Source organism: Alternaria triticimaculans (assembly GCF_023758025.1).
Source record: "Alternaria triticimaculans strain BMP 0046 chromosome Unknown scaffold_22, whole genome shotgun sequence".
Classification (NCBI taxonomy): Eukaryota; Fungi; Ascomycota; class Dothideomycetes; order Pleosporales; family Pleosporaceae; genus Alternaria; species Alternaria triticimaculans.
Window position 1 is genome coordinate 92345 of NW_026055979.1, and position 23464 is coordinate 115808.

The following is a 23464-nucleotide window of genomic DNA, read 5'->3' on the forward strand; positions in this document are numbered from 1 at the left end:
CGACGTCAAGATGGTATGATGGTTAGCCTGGGGTAAAGCTTCTTGTCAATCACGCAATGGAGATAGCTTGAAAGAACAAAACCTTCAAATTCTCGCATGTGCTATGGTACCTCTACTTCGTCCCATTAGTACCGTTCCCATTCGTCGCCGACCCATTAGTCAGTCCTCCATTCGTCCTAATCCCATTCGACTTCGTCCCATTCACCGCACTCTTCCTCGCCCTCGGTACCTCAACAAGCACCTTATACGTCTTCCCAGCCGTAACATTCTTGACAACGCATCCCTCGACCTCCTCCCCATCAACCACAACCTTGACATCCTTAACATCCCCCCTCTTAATCTGAACATCAAACACTGCACCCCTAAACTCCCTCCTCACCTTCATCTCCTCCCAATCACTCGGCATCTTCGGCGCGATCTTCAGCCCCTCCCTCACACCCCTCAACCCACACAGCCCTTCAATAAAACACCTATACACCCAACTCACAGTCCCAGTATTGAACAACTGACTCGAGCGACCAGCCGTGCGGTCAAGATGCTTAATCCCATACCCGCCACGGTAGTAGTTAGGAATGAAGATCGGAAGTTGCCCCCGGCGAACCAAATCCTCTTCATCAGGCCCTGGAATCATAGCGCGAAGCGTAGCGTACGCGCGGTCCACTTCGTCGATGCCGTAAAGGGCCCAGGTGTAGAAGGCAGCGGCATGGTTGTACACGGAGCCGTTCTCGCCTTGACCCGGATACTTTTGCGTTACGCGACCGACGTCTTCGCGCATGGCGGTGAAGGGTGGACCGAACATGACGACGCCGTAGGGAGTCGTGAGTTGCTCGTCGACCTGGGGCAGGATTTTCGAAATTTGCTCTGAGGAGGCTGCGCCGCCGAGGATGGACCAGGCTTGCGGGTTCAGCCAGATGCGACCTTCTTTGTCGTCTTTGATGCCGAAGGTTACGTTGTCGTCTGTGATGCCGCGGGCGAACCAGTCGCCGTCCCAGAGGTGCTCGTTAGCTGATTCGTTGACTTGTTCAGCGCCGGTGCGGTATTTCTTCGCGACGTCAGGTTTGTCGGCGTCTTCGCAGATTTGCGCCCATAGGTTCACAGCGTAGGCGGTTGCGACGGTGAGCCAGCCTGATACGCCGACGCCTTTGGGACCGACCATGTTCATCGGGTCGCACCAGTCGCCCTGCGCAATGTAGGAGAGTCCGCGGTCGTCTCGCGCGTTTGATGAAAGGAGCCAGTCCATGGCGCGGCTGAAACGCTCGAAGACTGTGAATGTGTCGCCGTACATGCTGGTTACCTTTTCGTCTAGCAGCGCGTAGTCACCGGTTTCGCTGAGGTAGATTTCCAGGGCGATGGGGAGCCAGACGCAGTGGTCGGTGTGAGGGATTTGGTTGATGTACTTCAGTACCGCTCCCTTGGCTAGAAGGATACCATCTGGCATGGAGCCGTTCTTCTCCTGCTGACCGACCGCTGTAGTGATGGCTTTACGCGCTACTTCTGGTTTGATGAAGCTCATGCCCATGTTGTCTTGGAGGTAGTTTCGGGTTTGCGGATCGGTCGTCAGTCTGTTTACGTCGCCGTGGTAGTACAATTGTCGGGGCAGCCAGTTGTTAACCAGGTTGTCGAGATCTTTGTCCGGAGTCTCGAGACGTACGCAACCGCTGCCACGCTGGATGTAGTCTTCGTAATCTTTGGCGGCCTTCGCGAACGCCATCTTGTTGAGGTATTTCTTGCGCATGTCGAGAATCTCGGCTTCGTCGTATGCAGGACCGAAAAGGAACCTGTATTCTTTGCTCTCATTCTCGCCCAGATCGGCCCAATACTGAACGACTGCGGTCGGGGTTTCGTAACGGGCGTCGCTATTCGAAAGCTGTGACTCTTTTAGTGCCGATGGCGCTTGTAGGCCTCCTTCGCCTTCGAAAGCTTCTTGCTTCGCTTCCCATGATACTGGTGTAGTTTCGCAGAGGAAGTAGGTTTTGTCTTTCAAATACTTCGTCTTCGGGTAATCCTCCGCTTTTTGATACGGAGTTTTACAGCTCCCAACCACGCCCCCAACGTTCGTATTCCACTCCGCCTCTTGGTTCATCCATGACATGTAGCCCAGTGGGAAGTAGGGGTAGATACTCAGATTGCGCTTGCGACCTGAGATGTTGGTCACTTTGATGCTCCAGAGTTCAGCCACATCGTCGGTTGGTAGCAAGAAGGTCATCTCGACACGAATGCCAGATTTCTCCACGAGCCACTTGATGTCGCTTTTGCCTACATCGAAGGTGAAGCGGTCCAACTTCGCTCTTACCGGCTCATACGGCGCCGAGAAGATCTCGCCGTTTTCCTCATCCTTGATGTATACGAACCGGCCCGGGTGGTGAGCATAGTAGTTTTGCTCCGGTTGCATAAAGGTCTTCGCTTCGAGGTTGGGCGCGTAGGCATATTTCGCAGGCTCGGGTTGCATGTATTGAGCAGTTGCAAAACCACGACATGTGACCTGAATCATCATACGTTGGTTCCAAAGGAATGCACCCGCTTTGGGCATCTCCGTGGGGCTTGTGAGCTCATAGCGCTCGCCATTTTGGGTAGGTTGTATCATGGTGGGAATGTGAACAAGGATAGTACCTGTGATCTCCGCGGGAAACTTTTATACCACGACGGGATGGTTGGTTATACAGGGACGTGACGGCCGACATGGCTTAGGAGGCGTAGCTTACTGTGTTTAGTGACACTGCACAAGTCAATTGGAACGCGGGACCAATGCGGAATCAAAACGCGTGACAGGCACAAAGTCTTAGCGTTTCTGCTGGTTTAGTCTACAGCGGGAGTGTCAAACTCGATGCTCGTGGACAAGATTGCTAGCAAGGCAAACGAAGGTCGTCGATACTCCTATGAGAAGAAGCAGCAAGAGCGCAAGCTTAGGATGACCTTGAAAACGAAAGTCCGACCAGCGTGCAAATCGTAAAAAGGACGACGAGGGATTTTCGCAGGTCAGTCATCTGTTCCTCCATGGTTCATATAAGGTACACAGCACAATAAGCCGCACCGCGTGGGGCTAAGCGAATGGCGGTGTGGGGTTCAGCCTGAAAGGGTACAACGTAAGCGCGGAGACGGTTGCCCGGACCGCAACGCCTTTAGCCAGCCGTGAGGCAATACTGCGAGTCCCAACATGTCGAAAACTCAACGATCTTCGCATCGTCAATATGCGCACACGATCCGGATTGCGCAATCCGAGCAACCGATTAGTGTGGGACAGCGGCGAAGATAACGGAAAGTGTATGGTGGCGTCTGCGCCGATGTGCCGAAAGCAGTGTGTCAGCTGCTCGCAAGATTGTGTGATCACGGGTGACAAGGAAGGGTATACCGTGCCGGCGCCGATATCCGTTGTATCCACAGCCACTGACATTAATTGTGACCAAGACTCGCTACCGGTTCCCCCATCCCGGGTATGCCCAGTGCTGCAGCCCTGCAGAAGGTGTTGGGTATCGTGAAGTGTCAATTTGTTCTTGGCTGTCATTGGTACGTGTGAAATATTGGGTGATGCAGTCAGACTGGCGGAAAAAGCAAAGAGTGGGAAGGGTGGGGTGGATTACCATGACCAGCGATCAAAACACTATCGCAACAGTGAACATAACACCAATCCTCCATGCCAGCCAGGACGATGTCAAAGCCGAGTCACCGTTTGCCAATTGGCGCAAAACTCTACTCGGCGGCCTTCAACGCCGCACCATTTTCACCCCAGCTCTCTTTAGCGGCTTCGTGCTGTAAAGTTGCTTTGCCCGATGTCTTCGTGATTTTGACATACTTTCCAGTCTCGGGGAATGCTTTCTTTGTGGCGACTGGAATCGGGTCTTTGTCCCACCACGATGGGAGAGCTGGGACGCTTGTCCGCCAGAACCGCGCAGTCCCATCGCCGTCGACACTAAGGTAAACATCCTGTTCTTCCTTGTCTAGAAACATGCCGCATAGACTGCCCGCAACGTAGCTAGCCATCGTGCCAGCAGGTCGCCAAAACAGCTCTTTCGCGTTGCTTTCGGTGTCGTAGATCAGGGTTGATCCTTCGTCCGACTCAATACCCAGTAGTCGACCTTCGTTCATCCATAGAACAGCATGGATCTCAGACATACTCAGTCGTTCTTTACCCTCGATCTTGAAATGCTGAAGTACCTTGCCATTGGGACCATCCAGCGGGTTCCAGACATATGCTTCTTTACCAGCGCAAAGCGCAATCTCCGACCGCGCTGGATGCCAGTCAAAGCACCGGCACCAGCGGGAAAATTTCTCTGGCATAACTGCTACCTTTCGCCCGTCTAAGACATCGTGAACCTGCACCACTGAGCCACTCTTAGTACTCCAGACGATGAGCTTTGAGTCTGGCCTATAGGTTGGTAAGCTAAGTTAGCATATGCCTTATGTGTAATATGTACTGGAGTAGTGCTTACGAGAATGCCCCGGCCCAACTTTGACCACCTGATTTGTCTGTAGCCCAAATGAGAACCCCAGTCGAGACGGAATACATGCGTAGCGACCCATCCCAAGACACGGTGGCAACGCACTCCATGTCCGAGCTCATAGCCGACCACATGATGGCATCCGTGTGTCCAGTAAGGCGATGTATTTCTTTACCTGCTTCGACATCATAGATAACGACGAGCGGCAAGTCTTCTGCTGGGCGCATGCCGCTTTGGGTCGAATGGTTGTTCGAACGGTACAGCATCAGTCTGCCGTCCTTGCTGAAGCGTTTAGACCCGAAGCCGCCCAGTTCCGCGTTGTCAATGATAGTGTTGTGGCGTCTGCTATGGTCGGCGGCTACATGACTGAGCGCTTTCAAGAACTCTGTATGGAGCGAGGAGCCATCGATGAACTCCCTGGTCCATTCGTGGTTTGCTGCAAGTTCGGGCGCGATTGCATCGATAGCTTTTGTAGCCCAGACGGAGGGATCGATCGGCTCTTCTTTGTCGAGTGTGCGTCCGTTTGGGTCAAGGTCCCAAAGGATAAGCTGGCCGATTGTACGTTCGCAACGCTGAGTCTCATCGACGACGGAGCTCACCAGGGTGTAGCCAGGTCTCGGAGTCCCTGTACCGGAGGTTTGCTCGATCTCTGAGTGGCTTTCCCCATTGGCAACAGAAGGTCGAAACTCCACCGATCCACCTCCTTCGAGGATCTCGCACAGCTGTCGGGTATGAATATTGTACACCAAGATTCGCCCCAAGTTACTGCTAATGGCCAGCAACTTCTTGTCAGAGCTCACAGCGGTATCGTAACTTCGGTATGTGATCTCGGATTGTTGTGGCAGATTGGCGCTGAAGTTGATAACATCGCGCGTTTGCGACCACTCCTTTGGGTGACCTGAGGCATATTGAGCGGGGATGCCAGCGCGTTCAAAATCCTTCGCCGGTTTGAAAGGGAAGGCATACTCCTCCTGGAAGGTTTCGCGCGTATAGCATTGCATATTGACGATGAAAGTTGACGGACGAAGTAGTGCGTGTCGATGTTCTCTTGTTGAAGATGGCTGCCTAGCCGTGCGAGGCGGGCATGGATCGGCAGATGACGCGAAGGTGCGCGGAAACCAATCATGGCTGAGAACTAACAATTTTAGGATCGAATCTGGTATTACGCCTAACTGTGGTGTAGCAACCACATATTAGGCAACCAGATGAAGACCTGCAGAACCGGAGATCACGGCACGTGGCCGAAGAAGGGGAACGGAAATGTATGAGCTGAAACGAAACGTCAATCCCACCTATGCCGTGCGCCCATCGATGCTCAACTGCTCCGAAGACCAGGAACAAAGAGGATACAGCAGCAGGGTAAAGCCGCCAGATAGGCTCGTTGCCTCAACGTCACCGACAAGCTGTCACTGCAGAGCAGATCAAACCCATCGGGACGCATCAGCATTACTCTCGGGCGTTGCCTTTGTTCAGCAGCCATTCATCTTGAGATGGAGGGAGAGCCCCGGCTACTGAACCCACAAACGCAGTCCGAGGACCACGAATGCGAAACGCCCGTTGACGTCAACTTTGTCAGGATGAAAGGGAGGTAGACTGAACAGACGATGCCCATGAAGCAGCGCGCCGGTTCGCGAATAGGTCCTGGAGACGCTGTCCTAGCATCCGTCACGCGATGTCAATAGTCCTATAGATGGTTTGTCGCGTTAAGACGCGTCGTCGCACGCGATTGCGACAGGAGAGTCGTATTAGTATCGAAGGTGCGTGCATCAGATATGGTAGCGGGGGCGAATGCGACACAATATATGGTCATCGATGCTCGTGAGTGCGATTGTGCTGAGGGATTGCACGCGATGTACACAAAGTGGCAGGTTGGTCGCAACATGAGAGACGCGGGCCCTTGAGGAAAGGCTTGGCGACCAGCATGGCCGCTAGGCCCCTTTGGTAATAGCGCCTTTCCATATCGACACGAAGGTATTCCCACATGGGGACCAGATTAAATGACAATCCCGACCTTATCGTACACAGTGATGTATCCAGGAGATATTGTAGATTCGCCGGCTCCTTCAACCCCTCACCCACCACCAACACCTCCACCTACGCCCCATCCTCCTCACTATCCGTGGACCGCTCACTATCCTCATCCCACAACTCCCGATCAACCTCCCCATGATGGCCCGCATAAGTCGGATACCGATGCCCCAAAAATTTCCTCCTCTTACACCTTGGACAATCAGCACAAGGATCATCGTCCTCGTCATCCGATACCAAAGTGTGATCCTGAATCCGATAATACTTACCATCTTCAGGATCGTAAACACGCTTGCCTTCCGTCTTCTTCTGTTCTTCTGCTTCCTTAATATCACGGCCGAAGTTGAGAATGCATTGAGCGACGTGTGAGTATAGGAACTTTTCCGGGGGCCAGTTCTTGTAGAGGTCGAGGGGATCGTAGTGGGTTCCGCTTCCGATGGAGAGGGTGAAGTCTTGATTTTCTTTTGCAAGGCGTGCGAGGCAGACGTCGCCACCGCGAGTTGTGATGTCAGCACTTGTTCTTGGGTCTCTGTCGAAGATACCGAGGGCGGTTTGGGGTTCTTGTTGGACTTCGAAGATGACCTTTTGGATCGCGTCGTGTGCTTTTCGCAAAGGAGATGCAAAGGCTTTGTCGTCTTTTGCTATGCAGCCCCAGTGCTCCTCGTCGGCGGCGGCGCCTTCCAGGATATAGATACCCATCCGCGGATCTTGGCTCCATTTGTTGTCCCAGGAGGGGTCTGTAAAGAGGGAGCGTTCGAGGTGGTGCCAAACTTTTGCGCATTGGTCTTGCAGAGCTTGCCAGCTGAAGTAGAGGTCCATGGCATCGCCTTCAAGCCAGTAAATAAGGTCGCGGAGGAGGGCGGTAGGGCCGTTGTCATTTGCGGAGTGCTCTTCAATGTATGGGCGCCAGCGTTGGCTTGCTAGTGTCCACCATACCATGTCGCGCTCTCTGTTGAACTTTTTGGCTAGGCGGACCAGCTCTGTTTCCGATCGAAGGGTGTTGTTGAGTTGTCTGACTTTATCTATGTTTGGATATCGAACGTTAGTGTCTTGCTGATAAGCTGCTCACGTTAAGTGTGTACGTACCGTCAACAGCTGCGTCGGTAGTTGCCCATCCAAAACTTCGCTCCAGGAAGATCGGAGCCAGGATACTGGGTTCTTGTAACCAACGGCCGTCCCTTAGCTTCCGCATTTCCTTCAGCGTTTTGGAGGTCTTCTTGCCTCGTGGCTCACGGGCTGCATCAGAGGCAGTCCGCCCTACCATTAGATAGACCTTGCGAAGGGACTCGCCGAGGGTCTGGGGGGCACCACCGAAGAAAAGCCTCGCTTCGTCTTGCTGGTGGATGAGATACTCCATATCCGGCCATACAGGGCTTTCAGGATGCAATAGCTTGGTAGCAACGTATAAGTGTGTCATCATGCAAATCTGACCCAACGCGCGTTCTAGCTGATAACCTGATGTGTTGAGTTGCAAATAAGCGTCGTACATCAAGAGTCCACATCGGATCGGATTGGGCTTCAGGGTTTCGCATGGGTCATCCGCGACTGCTTTGGTATAGGTAAGGTCTGTGGCCATGTCTTTTCGAATATCCGCTGCATGTCCTTCAGTCGGGAAGGGTTGTATCCAGCTACGCTCCAGCGCCTCTTTCATGGCCACCTCCCGATCTACGCGTACATTTAGCTCATCGAACGGATCGTGCAGATGGTCTTTAGTTAGAATATCTTGTATGTCGAGCAGTATTTGTATTCCGAACTACCCGTATATCAGTATGGTATGCGCCTTGTTTCTTCATCAGTACTTACAGTAGTCCAAATAGGGATCTGGCGATGTTTGAACATATGCGCCATACCGCGAGATACTTCGTCCATAGCTATTGTCTCGCCATGGCGCGAGGTAGTGTGTCGGAACATCCGGGCCAATTCAAGCGTGCGGTAGGTATCTTTGTGGACGCCACCGACTGGATTAAAAGCAGATTTCGCAACGATGGGAATATCCGTTTTAGGTTTCTTCGAAATCCTAATCGCCTCAAGGTAGTATTTTAGGCCGGCGTAAACTGGCCACATACACCAGTAAACTTGTGAGCACGCATGAGAGCCAGGCATCATAAGGCCACTGGGAAACAGGAAGTCCATAAAATCGGATGGGTCGATGATGTCTGGATGCTGACTGATCAACAAAAGAGCTGGTAGTACTGCTAAGTATTAATGGCTGTGAGCTAAATGGCGAGACGTTCAGTCGATGACTTACCCCATACGGGATAATTTTTCTGAGGGTACTTCTTTGGGCGTACAAGCGTTAAATCAAATTCAGACTCAGCGTGCCGCACCAAGTCGATAGCTGTGTTCGCGATGACAGAAGCGTTCACCAAGTCGACTTTGCCGTCCTTGTATGAAAACCAGACTTCTTGAACAATGTCGCGAAGCTCATGTATGTTGGTAATGAACGACTGGATAGCGAAGAAGAACTCGGATTCGATTTCCGACTCGTCTTGCTGGATTTCAACAGGGTTCACAGGAGGTAGCGATTCCATCGAGTCATCTCGTCTGGGGGTAGGCTCCTCCTCAAGCTCATCCTCAGGCTCAGCCTCTTCAGCAGCGTTTTCAGGGTCCACCGAGAGACTGGAGAAAGTATTCTTCATCTCTCGCAGGGTGTCAACGTCGGACTTTTGACTGGGCTCCTTCCTTTGAGCACGAGGCACAGACTCCTTAACCAGCGGCTGAAGGATATCAGCAGCATTTCTAAGAATTTCGACGAAGTGAGCATGGGTCTGATTGCTCTCGTCTAGGACCGTGTCGCTATGCGATTGTTTGAACCAAGTTGCCGCCTTTTCTCGAGCCTGGATGGCACGATCGAACAGTTTGCTGAGCGCTCCAGGGACCTCGACCTTGGGGACTTTCTTCGCAATGGCTTCTGCCATGGGCACAAACTCTCCAACATTGATGCGATAGGTATCCGCAGGGGTATTCGCGGAGGCAGCAGCAGCTTTTTGGGCTTCTTTCCTCGCCTTGCCCTTGAGTCGTTTAGCTGGCTGCGGAGTTGACTGTGGAGGAGCTAGACAGCTACTGCGCTGGTAGCCCACTTTTTCGGCGGTCGCTGCTAGCCATCCCGCGATGTATTCTGGATATGTTAATTGAGGAAGGTCCAATTAGGCGGTCGACCAACCTGTGTCCTTCTTGTATTGCCTGTAATTCGACGAAAAGAATGAAGCCATGGTGTGACAGATGGAAATAGCCACCAATCAATTATGGGTTGATACCTGATCTAGGCTGATGGAACAATGTATTGGGCTAGAGAGATGAGGACCCGGCGGTTTGACAAGCCATGCAGAAACTACTGAAGAGATATCGGTGGATGAGTCGCAGAGCTCATGCGCCGCATTCCACCACAACAAAGTCAGCGCGATGGAGATTGTTTGCCTAGGGTTGATGCAGATGCAGATGCAGATGCAAACACCTGGAAGTCGCATTTTCGCCATTGTCACGGATGCGCAGGGCTTCCAGGTTCCCCGCCAGCTCAGACCATCGTGAAGAGCCAATGGGAAGGTGGCGCGAGATCCACTCGGACGCTTTCCGAGGGGATTGCCGCTCTTGTGAGGGTATCATCGAAACAACCTTGTAACGTGACATTGCATTTGCCCGGCAGAGCCCTTTTCGAAAATAATCGTGGGGAGTGGATGTAAAGTTTCAGAAAGAGAGCGCGACTGTGGCGTTATTGGGGATGCAGGAGGTTGTGGTGTTGGTGTTGTGAGAGGGCAGGGGTGAGCCATGACGTGCCGGATGCGAGAAGAGCTCCCCGCGCGCTTTGAGCTCAGCGCATGGCTGGAGCATCGCAACCACAATGGCTGACATGGCATCGCGAATCGCTTCAGTAAGGAGTCTATTGCCTGATCTCGAATCAGCGCTGCAGTCATTTACCTCGTCTCCCGCCAAGTTCCGTGTCGTGCGCACGGTCAACGACACGCCGACACAGCCCAAGACACTCTACATCCTCGACTCTTCCTTCAACCCACCTTCCATTGCACATCTCACCCTCGCGACATCGGCCCTGAAGCAGTCGACACCCCTAGAGAAGAGCCCGTACCGGCTGTTACTGCTGTTCAGCACCCACAATGCAGACAAGGCACCGAGTCCGGCAAGCTTCGTGCAGCGCATCGCCCTCATGACCGTGTTTGCCGAGGACCTGTCGCGAAGCTTGAAGAGCGCGTCACCTTCGATGAATGATGACGTGTCCAACGTGTCGATAGACATTGGCCTAACCAAGGAACCATACTACAGTGACAAGTCGGTTGCCATAGCCGAGACCACACCACCATTCTACGCGTCGCGGCCCATCCATATCCATCTCGTCGGCTACGACACCCTGATCCGCTTCTGCAACCCTAAATACTACCCCAAGTACGACCCACCGCTTTCGGCCCTCAAGCCCTTCTTCGATGCCGGCCACAAGCTGCGCGTGACCCAGCGACCGACGGATCCGAGCGACGAGTCGTCCAATGAATTTGGTACAACGGAGGAGCAGGAGAGATACCTGCAGGATCTGAAAGATGGCAACCAGGAAAAGGCTGGCTTCGAGCCTGCCTGGGGTAGCAACATCGATATGGTGCAAGCCGAGGAAGGCGTTGGTATAAGCTCTACCAGAGTGAGAAACGCAGCCAACGCGGGTGATTGGGACACAGTGGGCAAGTTGTGTACTGAAGGCGTCGCCGCTTGGATGAAAGACCAGGGCCTATACAGCGAGGATGCTAGCGGCAAAAAGATGATGGGCTGAAATACAACCACGTACATGGCATGTGCAACAGTGATGCATATTCGAGTCTCTCAGACGCAACACCGAAGGACATGCATACTGCGACCAAACGCCACTTCGGCTGCGTCAGAATTGTGTTTCATGTTTGGATAGCCACTGCATTGGGAAGTCGCCATGAACGGCACATGACACGCTCCTTCCACACCATATGAGGCCACAACATGGATGCAGCCGCGACTGCCTCACCCGTCCAGCATCTCACGCCATTATGTTTAGTCTTCGTCATCGAAACTACTTCCCCATACGTTACCATGTCTTCTGCAACCATTGGCACTTCCACAAGCTCATGTTGGTATCGGAAAGCTGTCCTGTTTTCATCCCTCTTTCCCAGCTTGCGTCCTTGGGCAAGCACTCCACGTGCACTGACGCAGTCATCAACAAACCAGCAGCTTTCCATGTGCAGCCACCCACTCATCCTTCCTCCACCACCTCCCCATCATGGCGACCAAGCTGTGCTGTACGGCCGAGCAGGACGATCGTTCAGATTCGCCCGAGCTACCCAACGCCCGCGTCAGTCAGCCTACACCAGTGAACAGGCCACTCCTACCCAAAGATGCTAGCTCACCCAATTCACGCTTCACGAGTGCCCGTTCGGAAGACCTCCATGAGTTGCATGAGATCTTCCACAACGCCCGCGACTCCAACGAGGACCGAGCCATGCCAATGCGAACGCTTCGTGCACGCTTCAGCCGTCCTTCGATGCATAGCATCCGCAGTCTACACAAGATGACGAGTATGCGTTCACTGATCAGACGCAAGTTTTCGAAGGAGCTCCCTAAGAAAGCCCCAACTGTTTCGTCACCACATTTGCAGCCGAGACCAAGGAACATTACTCCAGCTGCCGGCACTGTCGTCAAGCAGCTGAAAGACGGAACGAATCAGCAGCTTCAGATTACCAAAGATGACCTACGGAAGGATCTACTCAGCGACAAGAAGCCTGATGAGGGCGGTTATGATTCAGATGCTGAGGCACTTGACGAAATTGCAAACAACATTGGCAAGAAGTCACCTATCAAGCGTGCAAGTATCCACAGCATCGATTGGACTACCACTACCGGAAGGTTAGATGTTGCGAGCTCGTTGTCACGTCGTACTAATAATGGCCAGCAAAACAACACCAGACTCGTCGAAGAGAGACCGTATTAGCGGCGAGCTCAATGATGACCTCCCTCCCTACAGCATCGATAAACCACACGCCGGTCCTTTCTCCCACCGGTTCAGCCAAGTGTTCAGCACGCCCAATCTGCGATCGGATACGCCTGGTGGAAAGGATAACAGGGTCAGACGATCGCATTCGGCTACATCCATGGGCTTGCCGAAACCTTCTCCCCTTTCGCCGTTACGACTACCAAGCCTTACCGATCACGACTCAGCTGGAATACCGTGGGCTGAGGTGATGCACAAGAGCCTTCGTCTTTCGCAGTTTCCTGTGCCTCCACGCCACATCAGCCCACAAGCATCCGTTACAACCTTCAAAAACGACGGCCACAAGCGACACCAGAAACGAAGCAGCTCCGCTTCGGTATCGTCGCACCGAGCTCTTGAACCGACTGCTTCTCCTTGTGGTCGCCTCATTGAGATCCGCGTTCAACAGCCAACATCCACTGCAACCCCAAGGCCGTCTACATCTATCAGAGGCACTCTCCGTGGAGATTCACCGCGAAAGGCACGAGGAGGGGCACACAACGGCGAGGACGATGACGATGATGACAACCCACGTCGGTCTGTCCATCTTTACAGCATGCGCATCTCACATCATCTACGCTCCGGGTCTCTTCTCTCATGGGACCAACTTGCCGATGCACCAGAGCTCCCAACTCCGCCTCGCGCATTCCGTGAACGCACTGTCTCAGACCAGAGTCGAACTTCCCCACGAAGTAAGCAACTAGCCCGCCATGATCGGCAAACATCGAGCTCGGGCTTTGCCAGCTCAAAGGTTCCGAGTAGATGGGGTAAGGTATTGCCGAACGATCTTGACACCCGACCTGATGTTGAGTCTTCCATCTACTCGAGTCGACCTCAAAGCCCACCTGATAGTTTTGGAGGATCAGTGACGACTCTACCGCGCACTGATACTGAGAATCGCCCGGTCAGCATTTCCTCTGCTGATATACGACGGCCTCGACGTTCTGCTTCCTTTCCTACAGACAACGAAGACACACCAAGACCAGCTAAACGACATGGTCTTACCAACCTCGCAACTGTCACTGGCCATCCGATCGAGCCTTCGCTTCTTGCACCGCCCGCGCCGCTAGCACGCAAGAACAGTGTTGCTGATACCAAGACCTCCAAATTTCGGGAAGAGTTCAGCCCCTCTCCACCCAAGAAGAAGATGACACAGTCGGCATCCATCATCAAGTTCTTGAATCCGAAGCGCCTAAGTCTGCGCAGCCAGAGTGAAGCCAATCTACAATCTGAAGCTTCCGCCTCCTCGACTGTCGCGCTTGCCGCTGTCGATGGTCCATCTGATACGCTGGAACTCCCTGTTAATCATGGACGTCGTCAGTCACGGTCATTGATAAGTATGCAGGCTGAACAAGATGCACTTGGGAAGAACAAAGGCGCCAACCATGTATGGGATCGCGCTTTGCAAGCGCATCAAGACGAGAAAGCATCTCTCTATCTTCCCAAGAACAGGGACCTTGCTGTCCATGCGAGCCCATTCCGCGAGCGTAGCGGCAGCGTTTCCGTCAGACGCATCAGTGTCGAAGGCCTAGATCCAGCTAGTCGAGCTGACGATGGGTCTAGCACACGGGTATCGACATTGGATCCCCATGCCGAAACACCTGGTGAAGAGCGCTCCGAGGGGCTGTTCAAAATGGTGTCTCGTCGCAGTGCTATGGTAGGGCGTGATGATGTTAGCGTTGGACAAGAAGTGGCAAATGCATTTGAGCGGCAGGGCGACAGCACGGATGTCGTGGGGGCCTGGGGTCGCTACCCTTCGCACACGCGCCATGACCGTACCGCCTCTGCCGGAAAGGCTGACAACGTTCAGCCTCGCGACTTTGCACTAGAGGCAGCGATCAAGTTTGCTTCGGCAACGGATGACGAGGACCTCATCGATCCCACAGCGAGAAGACCGTCTACCCCACTGCTGCCTGGCGAGAAAAAGAAAAAGAAGAAAGTTGGCAGTGGTCGTGTAGCGAAGAGCAACTCGATGACGTTCGGCAAGACCCTCATGAAGAACTACACCAAAATGTTCAGGAGCCAGAGCACAGAATTTCGCAGGCATGGTAGAGGACACCGCAGTTCCATCGCATCTGGCGGCATTCTTGAGCATCCTGAGCTCGAGCTCCTGCCTGATGTGTGGGCGGGTGAAGTTCACAGAGACGTTGACACATATATCCCAGGTGATGAGCAGTCCGTGCTGAGACAAGAAACCTTGAAGAAGACGACTAAATCCAGGAGCAATCTACGAGCGGAGGATTCCATGGCAACACTCCGTCCACGGCGCAATTCTTCTGCGCCCAATCTCAACGAGATGTCGTTCGGCGATGGCGCAGCTGATGCGCAGCACGCAAACGATCGAGCACGTGTCTGGTCTACCTACTACGAGAACTGCGTCGATGCATACCCTCGTCTGAGTATCGACACGAACCGAGTCCTTCAGGACTTTGGTCGTCCGAATCGGCACTCATTCGATAGCCGGCAGGTGTCCGTGCACTCGCGCACTTTGCCTACTCATCTGCGCAAACACACGCGCAACGCTAGTCAGATGAGTCAGATGAGCAGTGGGAGCCGTGCCAGGAGCTTCGGCTCGCTGGGTCAAGATGACAGCGCTTTCGAGGAGCGGAGCTTGGTCAGCGTTAGACGAAGCACCATGGATCTGATTTCCAAGTTCAAACAGCAGGAGGCTACGGAGCATGAAAGGATCTTGTCCTTCAGCAGGATGGACAGTGGAAAAGCGCGGGAAAGTGTGGCGGCTCAGTGAGGTGGGTCAAGTTCGCGTCACGTCGTAATGTCTAATATTTGCTCATTGAGTCTGCCAGTGCGACGAATGTATCGTTATTGTCAGCATAGGTCAGTCCGTAGCATTTACTCGTCATACTTGGTCATTTTCTCGTTGTGTTGTCATCGCCCTTGAGGCTGGCCGTGCAATGCTCGAATTTCCATTGGCCGCGTATTTGCTCATCCAAGGTATGTACTCACGGGTATTAGAGCCGCGACCCACTTCCACTTCTGCAGCCAGTGGCAATGGCTCAATATCCAAGATATCTATCAATTCACAACAACACAGTGGCTCGTGCGGCGGGGACCTTGGGCTAGTGATTTGCTCCCACGTTTGACGTGGAAAATGTCTGCGGTGGGCTTTCGGGGTACTTGTCCGAACACACTGCCCGTTTATCTACTGGCGGATGCGAACTTTGGTTGCAGTTGTTACATTCAATTAAGGCCGCTCTACATTCTCACATTATTTTTGCTTATAAGGCTGGATATATCCCGCTGTTTATCTATTACCAGAGAACTACCCATCGCACACTGACTAAAGCACTAAGCCAACTACGACACGCTCGCTCGACCACCACCGACTCTCAAATATTACGCACCTGCTCGGCTGATACATACGATCAACCAACTCACATTCGCGCTGTCATCACACACTCAGTAGACTATATACGATCAACCCACGTACATCCACGCCGTCATCACACACTCAACTGACTATATACGGTCAACCCACATATATTCACGCTGTCATCACACACTCAAACGACTACACCGCGGCTCAAGTACTACATACAATCAGGTAATACATACAGTTGCCTACTACATACCCGCCTCACCACTACAAACGCGCCTGCACACCAAACCCAGGCTCACACATCACACTCGCGGTTTAGTAGTCGATCTCCAAAACACACGCCAGACTCCTACACACCATGTCTTTCCAATCCCTAGCCACCACCCCTAGCGTCCAAGCCATGAACGACAACCTAGTGAGGAATCTGTGGGCTTACCGCGAGATGGATGGAGGGGTTGATCAAGTGGTAGATGAAGGGGATGAGACAGAGAGTGCACATGAGGAGGATGAAGATGTGGAGATGGAGATGGAAGAGGAGGTGCAGGAAGAGGTTAATCCTTCACCATCATCACCATCACCAGAAGTGGAAGTGGAAGTGGCAGTAGAAGCTGCAGCAAAGGAGAAGAAATCACCTAAATTACATATCCCAATGAGGATTTGGAATCAGGTTGTGCCTAGAGGTAAGGCTGATGCACAAGTGGTGCAAAAAGTTCAAGAAGTTCAAGATCCCAAGGTGAATAGTCCGAAGCGCAAACGCGTTTCTCTTTTCTTATATCAGGAAGAAGAGATAGAGGCAAGTGACGCCTTAGCGCAAGAGCAGGAAGCAGAAGCGCAAGTACAAGAAAGAGGCCGCAGAAAACGCATAAAAACATTCAAAGCCTCTCAAAACGAAGAGATTTCGCGAGAGAAGACGAGCGGAGCTTCGCGGTCACGTGGGCATGCGGCTTCGGGTTCGACATCTAGACCTGCTTCGCGCCCCGCTGCTACTGCGGCTTCACGTTCTCGTGGAAGGGAGAATGTCGCATTATCTTCTTCTGCTCTCGCACTAGAAACCGCCGCCCACGCCCTGGACCTACGCGTCGCAAAACCCCCCTCCTCGTCTTCATCCTCATCCACCAAAGCATCACCGCCAACCACACCGCCCATTCCAGCAAAAGAAGGCCCCCGCGCAGCATGGCACCGCCTCTTCCCGCACCATCCCTCACTCTCAGACTACTACCACATCGGCGAATGGCGCGAACTAATGGTTTGGAAAGAGGCAAAAGGATATATTAAACGGGCCGCAGATGACCCTTGGGAGAAGCCGGTGTTTAGGAAACCGGGATGGAATAAGAGGGATGAGGAACATGAGATGTTGTGGCAGGGGTGTGAGAGGAGGATGGTGAGGGAGAGGGGGTGGACGTATGAGGGGAGGGTGGCGGGGGATGAGGGGATGGTTAGGGCGGCGGAGAGGGGTTGGGGTGTGGGAGGGTGGGAAGGTTGAGGGTTTGGAAGGGAGGCGAGGAAGGAGTTATTTATTTAGGAGGATTAGGAGGGCGATGATGGTTATGGTGGTTGTGCACCATGCTACTATGAAAAACCACGACGGCTCTGACATTACTTCTTCGCTTCCCGGTGTAGTCTTTTCGACTCTTTGTCTCCATCGGGTGAACCACCATGTATGCTCGTTTCTTGTATTCTTCGCTGAACTCATCCAACTCATTCTGTACGCGCTTTTTGTATCATATCCATCTGCATCTGGCTCAACCATTCCGTCATAACTCTCATTGTCACTACTCTCCTCGTCATCGATACAATCATAACTCCGTGCGTACTTAAAACACCGCACTTCTACCAGACTTCCGGGTTGGATCCGCGCGTCCCAGTCACCACTCCCGATCTGCATATCCTCGTTCACGTCCCATAGCTCTTCGACGACGATGCCGCCGTGTGCCAGTTCGTGTAATAGGGTGTTGATATTGGTCCATCGGGAGTAGATACGGTAGTCGAGGAGTTTCGTGGTCGTGCCGTCTTCGAAAACGAACGTCAAATGGATAGGTGATGGTGTTTTTGGCACCGTGAGACGTATTGCATATCCCTCATCTCCTTCTAGTAGGTGAATCCCAGTGCCAGAGTCGATTCGAGGAAGTACCATGCTCAAGTGTTCTATCTCGTGAGTCTCCTCTCTCGATACATCGCCGATAAGACACCGTAGTATCCAATGTGTGCTGAAGTGATAGCACCAGTCGAGCCAGGTAATGGGTATTGACTCGCGTCGTGTAGCCAGACTTCTTAAGTCACTGTCGGTATCGTCTTGAGAGCGGGTTTCTCCATCGTGTTTCGTTCTGCGATCGTTTCTTTCGTTCGATATCTGTAGTGCGAGCATAGTTGAAATGCGCACTCATACCCGAAGATGACTTTCTGGCGCCCATGTCTGCCCTTCATAACCCTCATCATAGCGCTTGCCAGCTCTTCTACCCGCATAACGGCTTTGGAGGAGGCTAGTTGAACGACCACATGTCAAGAACAAAGAGTCTCATTCGTCATCCCGATATCTCTCGCACAGGAACTGTATATCCATCCAACACAAGCGCTCCACACCACATGGCATGGACACAGGTACCATGTACCCCACGGCATCCTCATATTGCGAGAGACAGCCAGAAGTCGAGATGAATCGAATGATGCGGAAGCGTAACACCAAGCCCAAGAACTCCACATTCTGAATATGACAGGCTTTGATGATGTTGAATGGGTGACACCAAACCCACATTTCCCGGCACACCCTGAACAACTGAACAAAGCATCTCATCAACACATGTCACGCACAGCGCTAGCCAAGTTACACCCGCAGGCCCTTCCACTCACTGACAAACGGCTCCACGGGAAGGTACCCTCGAATCTACGTCAAGAGATTCTCCACATGTTAGGAATGTTACGTGGATAGATGATTATCTCTGCGTGTTATTGAGCTACTGGTTTTTTTTTGAAGAGGCTTATTATTAGAACGAGATGTTGCAAATTAATGGTCAGTATAGATATGAGGTCATTTCTACATCCTAACTACATCGCTTCGTCCTCGTCTAAAAACGACCGTGGAGCACGTCAACACCCAATCGTGCTACTACGTAAATACAAACATCGAGGATATCTATCATCCAAAAACGCCAATCGCTATCCCTAGATCATCATCAAAATCAAAGAACGAGATTCGTACAACCGAAAGATCCCATCTTCATCCCTACTCCTCCCGCCTCTCCTTGCCCTTACCAAGCGGACTCATCCCCGCCCCACTCCCCAACCTCTTACTCCTAACACTCACCTCCCTCGCCAAACTAGCCTGACTAGCCTTCCCCCTAACCTTGAGACTCTTAATAGAATTCGACGGACTAGGCCTCGGACTCATCCTCGGACTACCCCCTCTACTCCCACTACTGCTCATCTGTTCAAACCTCCCCGCCAGATCCTTCACCCTCGTCGGCGACTCCTTCCCATTCCCATTCCCATTCTCATCCCCAGCAACGCTTGGAGGAACATCACTCAATATGCTCGCGCCATCGATATCCGCATTAACGACTCTGAGTTTACTTTTAGGAACCGTAAACATGACTTGCACGACGCGACGCTCGACTGCGGCTTCGACGTCCCAGTCTGCTTCGCTGGCGGGGGTGCAGGGACGGTCTCTGTCATCTCCTCTATCGTGTGACGGTGGTACGCCTAGCTGATCTGGGGAGATGGGTGTACGCGGGGTAGGCAACCTCTCCTCACTGTTGATAGTGACGAGGAGATTGCTACCACGTTCGCGCCACTCTTGACGCGCGCGTTCACGTTCAAGTATGGCGATATCCTCAGGCGCGCCCCAGTCATCGCCTGCGGTACGGCGCCAGGCAGGATCTTGTTCCTCTTCGAGCCAGTCTTGCTTGCCGCGGCGGTTGCGCCAGAAGCTTGCATCGGAAGCGGCGCGTTGGGGCGTCGAATTCGTAGTCGCAGTAGCAGGGAGGGATTTTCTGTTGACGGAGCGGGGAGAAGGGTCGACGGGGGAGGTAGGGTCGTCTCTGTAGGGCTCGTGGTAGGTTGGTGCTGTTGTGAGGGAGCGCGTGCGTTCGGCGCTTGAGACGGAGCGTGTTAGTACTCTGCGGACACTGCCTAGCCAGCTCATTCTGCGCTCTCTGGTTGCGGGACGAGGGGCGGATGATAGGTCTAGTGCGAAGGATGTTGCTGGTGTGGCTGTGGCTGCGCGACTGTTGCTGCGGTCTGAGTCGCGGTGTGTGGTTGAACCGGATGAGCTCGTGTCGGGTCTGGATCGCTCTGGGTTTCCGCCGAGGAGTACCTCGCCTTCTGCTTGTAGACGGGAGAATGATGATTGTGCGGTGCGGAATGAGTCGACATCCTGCTCTCCTTGCAGGCTACTGAATGACTGCGTTCGCGGGTCTTCTGGTGAGTGTCGGCCAGGCTTGTCATGAGTGGGACTTGTGTCAGGCGTCTTGAATGGGTTGGCACGCATGGCCGTATTCAACATAGGACCCGAACGCATGGATGCACTGCGTCCAACGCCGCCATTAGATGAAGTCCAGGACAGGGTACTCCTCTCGCTGAGGTTCGAGCTTGTACGTTCCGAAGTAGACTTGTCAGGCGATAGTCTTCCAGCGGAATTGGTGTTAACCTCATAGCTCTGGTGCTGAGGCGACGGGGAAGCCGAATGAAGGGTGTTCCTGTTACGTCCAGGGGACTCCGTGAATGGATCCAAAACTGGAGCGTTATCAAGTATTGCCGACCCAGATCTTTGTCGTGTCTCTGCCATCTCCTGATGCCTGCCCGGTGTATTATTGTCGTGCGCAGACTCCTCATCAGGCTCCTCCTCCAACTCATCGATAGGATGTATGCTTCCCGGACCTCGGGGCCTGCCCATGGCGTACTGAGGTCTACCGCTCAAGTTGCGTCGCAGTCCACGCGTCGGACTTGGGACCTCGACCAGTAGTCCAGTTCTTTCCACATCGCCCCGGGTGGTGGCCTTCCATCCTTGTCCACCCTGTGTACCGGCTGGGAAGTAATAAGGCCCGTTCTGATCGGTAATATAGTCCAGAGCATCCGAGTTTCCGCCGCGGCCATCCAAGCTTTGAGGGTAATCTTCCGCATTGTATCTGTGGGTAGTGTAGGAGATCTCTTGCAGTTGTTTCTCACGGAACTCTCTTCGCTTCTTCATACGCCTTGCATACCACATGTAGAGCGCGAACATTCCACATATCGCAGCCAAACCGATACCAACACCGACACCCAAGCCAGCCTTTTGTCCAGTCGTAGACAACAGGCCGCTACTGGCAGACTCTGACGGCGACTCTTTGACCGGGGGAGTATAATCCGAGATCCAGGTATTTGATGTGACGTTAAGCAAGTAGGTCTGCGTGTTTGCTGTTGGCGCAACGTCTCTTCGCTGTGTGCCGGATGATGAGATAGAATAGCCTCCGGTAATCATCAGTACACCACCTGGGAGCATGGCGGCGCCATGACCATAGAGACCACCGTCGTTCGGCAGCCCGGTACCGGTAGTAGATGGAACTACCCACTGCCAGTCACCAGCGCCACCATAACCATCTGCGACGCTCAGTATGGCGAATTGGGGGTCTGCCGGTGTATTGATGTCGCCCACCCAACCTCCGACTACAATGATCTGCTGGCCATCCGGACTCAGCACAGCGGTATGACCGGAACGAGGATCGATCGAGGTGACGTCTGCTCGAATAGCTAGGTCTGTACGGGAGGTGTCAGGTTGATCGACGCCGATAAAGGTCCAGCCCTGTTCCGGAAGGGAGAATAGCGCAATCTGCGACATGTTGATGAAGGCAGCACTGGTGTGGCCTCCGATGAGGACGAAGTTTTGCTGTTGTATCTGTGTGCCATCGCTTCGATCGGAGTACGTAGGCGAAAGACCCGTGATGGTGAACCCAGCTTCGGGTATAGGCGGTCCACGGCTGGAGGAGACGTCGATGTCGTAGTTGAGTGGCTTGCTCGTATCCTCCGATGGTTGTACGGTGACCATGAAGTTTGAGTAGTTGGCCGCAGACTGCCAGTCGCTCGCGGTATCATTCTGGTCAGGACACATGCCACCGAAGAAGTATGCGCCGGTGTTCGCAGCCTTTCCTCCGACGATGGACGAGAAGGTCATGCCACCGCTGAGGTAGTTCGCGCCCATGATGGACGTATGCGGACTGTCGACCACCGAAACATCCTGCTTGCTCCAACTGCCCTTGACAACATTCTCTGAGGTATCCGGTACAAAACTCCACAACTCTCCACCACTTGCACCCAGAGTGCAGTCGCCCGTGTATACAGTCAGGTTGCCGTCGTGGTCGAGCACCGGGGTGAAGGCGCGCGGGGCATTGTCGTCGAGGAAGGGCAACGTTGCGTACAGTGTGTTGTAGGGCAGGTTTGACGCTTTGACCTGGGACGATAGATCGATGGTACTCAGAGCGAATTGCGTGGACGATTGCGACGACGGGCGGAAGACGTAGAGGGTATCATTGTTTTGGAGTAGGCGTGTCGGGTTGTAGGGCATCTGAGCGGCGACGGCAGACAGCAGTAGCGAAGTCGACAGGAGTGGTAGCCATTGCATCCGAAGTTCGATAGGCAGCCTTAATGATGTCGACATAGTGGTGGGATGATGCGCGAGGACCTTCACCTCGAATGCTGGAGATGACGTCCCATGAACCACGACTCTGAGGATGCGGGACGGCGTAACACAGACTCTGGAAAGCGACAGTACAGGTGGAGATGAAGATGCGCAGACGTAAACCAGACAGTGGGCTTAGATCTGCGGGCCATGCACGGGACCGTCTAGAGTCGAGATGGCTGGCGTTCGGGGTTCGTTGCAGGGGCCGCACGGTTTGTTTACGCGACCGCGTAACCTTGGAACAGGATCTTCTACCTTGCAACTTTAGGCTAGAAGAACTGTATCGCCCTATGCAACACAGCGGTACATTCCTATAGACAACCACACTGCACATGAACACATATACACACATACACACACATAGATGAGACCTCCTCCACCTCCCCTCCTCCTCCCCCACCCACCCATCTCAGATCTGCGGTTCATGCACGAGACCGTCAAGCGTCGAGGTGGCTGGTCTGTCAACAGAGGCCCAGCCCGCAACGCCCTCGACCCAGCCGCAGAAGGATTCGACTAAAGTTGCGCAACAGCGCTTGTATTTCGGTCAAAAACGATCTGGAGGCGTTCATCGATCCAATTAGATACTCATATTACCATCGGGGACGGAGCCGAACGCGTCTGGGCCTGATTTGCACTGATTTACGCACGCCAAGCTGGTTAGTAAACAGGGTCGTTCGGGGCAACGGCTTTGCGTGGCGTGGGAACATCATAGCATGTGAAGATATAGCCCCATTAACGACGTCCGATTATAAGCCGTCGCCATCGTGCGATTGAGCAGCTGCAATTGTTTTTGCCAAAGATGCTGTCGTCGGAGAAACAATCGCCATCGTGATGCTGCGTGACGCCAGCGTTGAGATGGAAGAGAGGAGGTTGGTAGAAGGTCGGTGGTATGACAGCAGGCGCGCAGCCCCCCACCTTCCAAGGTTGCGCCTACCGCTTCCACGCGTTTAAAATCGATGACACTATTGACCTTCCGCTTTTGTTTCAAATACACGACGCATCAGCTGAGATCTATTGAACAATTC

At 53.3% G+C, this 23464-nt stretch overlaps 6 protein-coding genes across 6 annotated transcripts; 2 read left to right on the forward strand and 4 right to left on the reverse strand.

Moving 5' to 3' along the window:
* Positions 1 to 112: 112 nt before the first annotated feature.
* J4E78_009647 (uncharacterized protein) lies at positions 113 to 2584 on the reverse strand (the record flags this gene model as incomplete). The annotated part of the gene is made up of 1 exon (XM_049370236.1): positions 113 to 2584. One exon carries the CDS (start codon positions 2582 to 2584, stop codon positions 113 to 115), a length of 2472 nt encoding a protein of 823 aa, XP_049217983.1.
* Positions 2585 to 3687: 1103 nt separating this feature from the next.
* J4E78_009648 (uncharacterized protein) lies at positions 3688 to 5437 on the reverse strand (the record flags this gene model as incomplete). The annotated part of the gene is made up of 2 exons (XM_049370237.1): positions 3688 to 4363; positions 4428 to 5437. The coding sequence occupies 2 exons, from the start codon at positions 5435 to 5437 to the stop codon at positions 3688 to 3690; spliced, it is 1686 nt and encodes a 561-aa protein (XP_049217984.1).
* Positions 5438 to 6530: 1093 nt separating this feature from the next.
* Positions 6531 to 9676, reverse strand: J4E78_009649 (uncharacterized protein; the record flags this gene model as incomplete). The annotated part of the gene is made up of 5 exons (XM_049370238.1): positions 6531 to 7486; positions 7551 to 8217; positions 8268 to 8518; positions 8713 to 9582; positions 9628 to 9676. 5 exons carry the CDS (start codon positions 9674 to 9676, stop codon positions 6531 to 6533), a joined length of 2793 nt encoding a protein of 930 aa, XP_049217985.1.
* A 626-nt stretch (positions 9677 to 10302) lies between these two features.
* J4E78_009650 (uncharacterized protein) lies at positions 10303 to 11232 on the forward strand (the record flags this gene model as incomplete). Its single annotated transcript, XM_049370239.1, has 1 exon — positions 10303 to 11232. One exon carries the CDS (start codon positions 10303 to 10305, stop codon positions 11230 to 11232), a length of 930 nt encoding a protein of 309 aa, XP_049217986.1.
* Positions 11233 to 11709: 477 nt separating this feature from the next.
* J4E78_009651 (uncharacterized protein) lies at positions 11710 to 15202 on the forward strand (the record flags this gene model as incomplete). The annotated part of the gene is made up of 3 exons (XM_049370240.1): positions 11710 to 12332; positions 12379 to 12989; positions 13419 to 15202. The coding sequence occupies 3 exons, from the start codon at positions 11710 to 11712 to the stop codon at positions 15200 to 15202; spliced, it is 3018 nt and encodes a 1005-aa protein (XP_049217987.1).
* A 3811-nt stretch (positions 15203 to 19013) lies between these two features.
* On the reverse strand, positions 19014 to 22418 carry J4E78_009652 (uncharacterized protein; the record flags this gene model as incomplete). Its single annotated transcript, XM_049370241.1, has 1 exon — positions 19014 to 22418. The coding sequence occupies one exon, from the start codon at positions 22416 to 22418 to the stop codon at positions 19014 to 19016; it is 3405 nt and encodes a 1134-aa protein (XP_049217988.1).
* Between the last annotated feature and the right edge of the window lie 1046 nt (positions 22419 to 23464).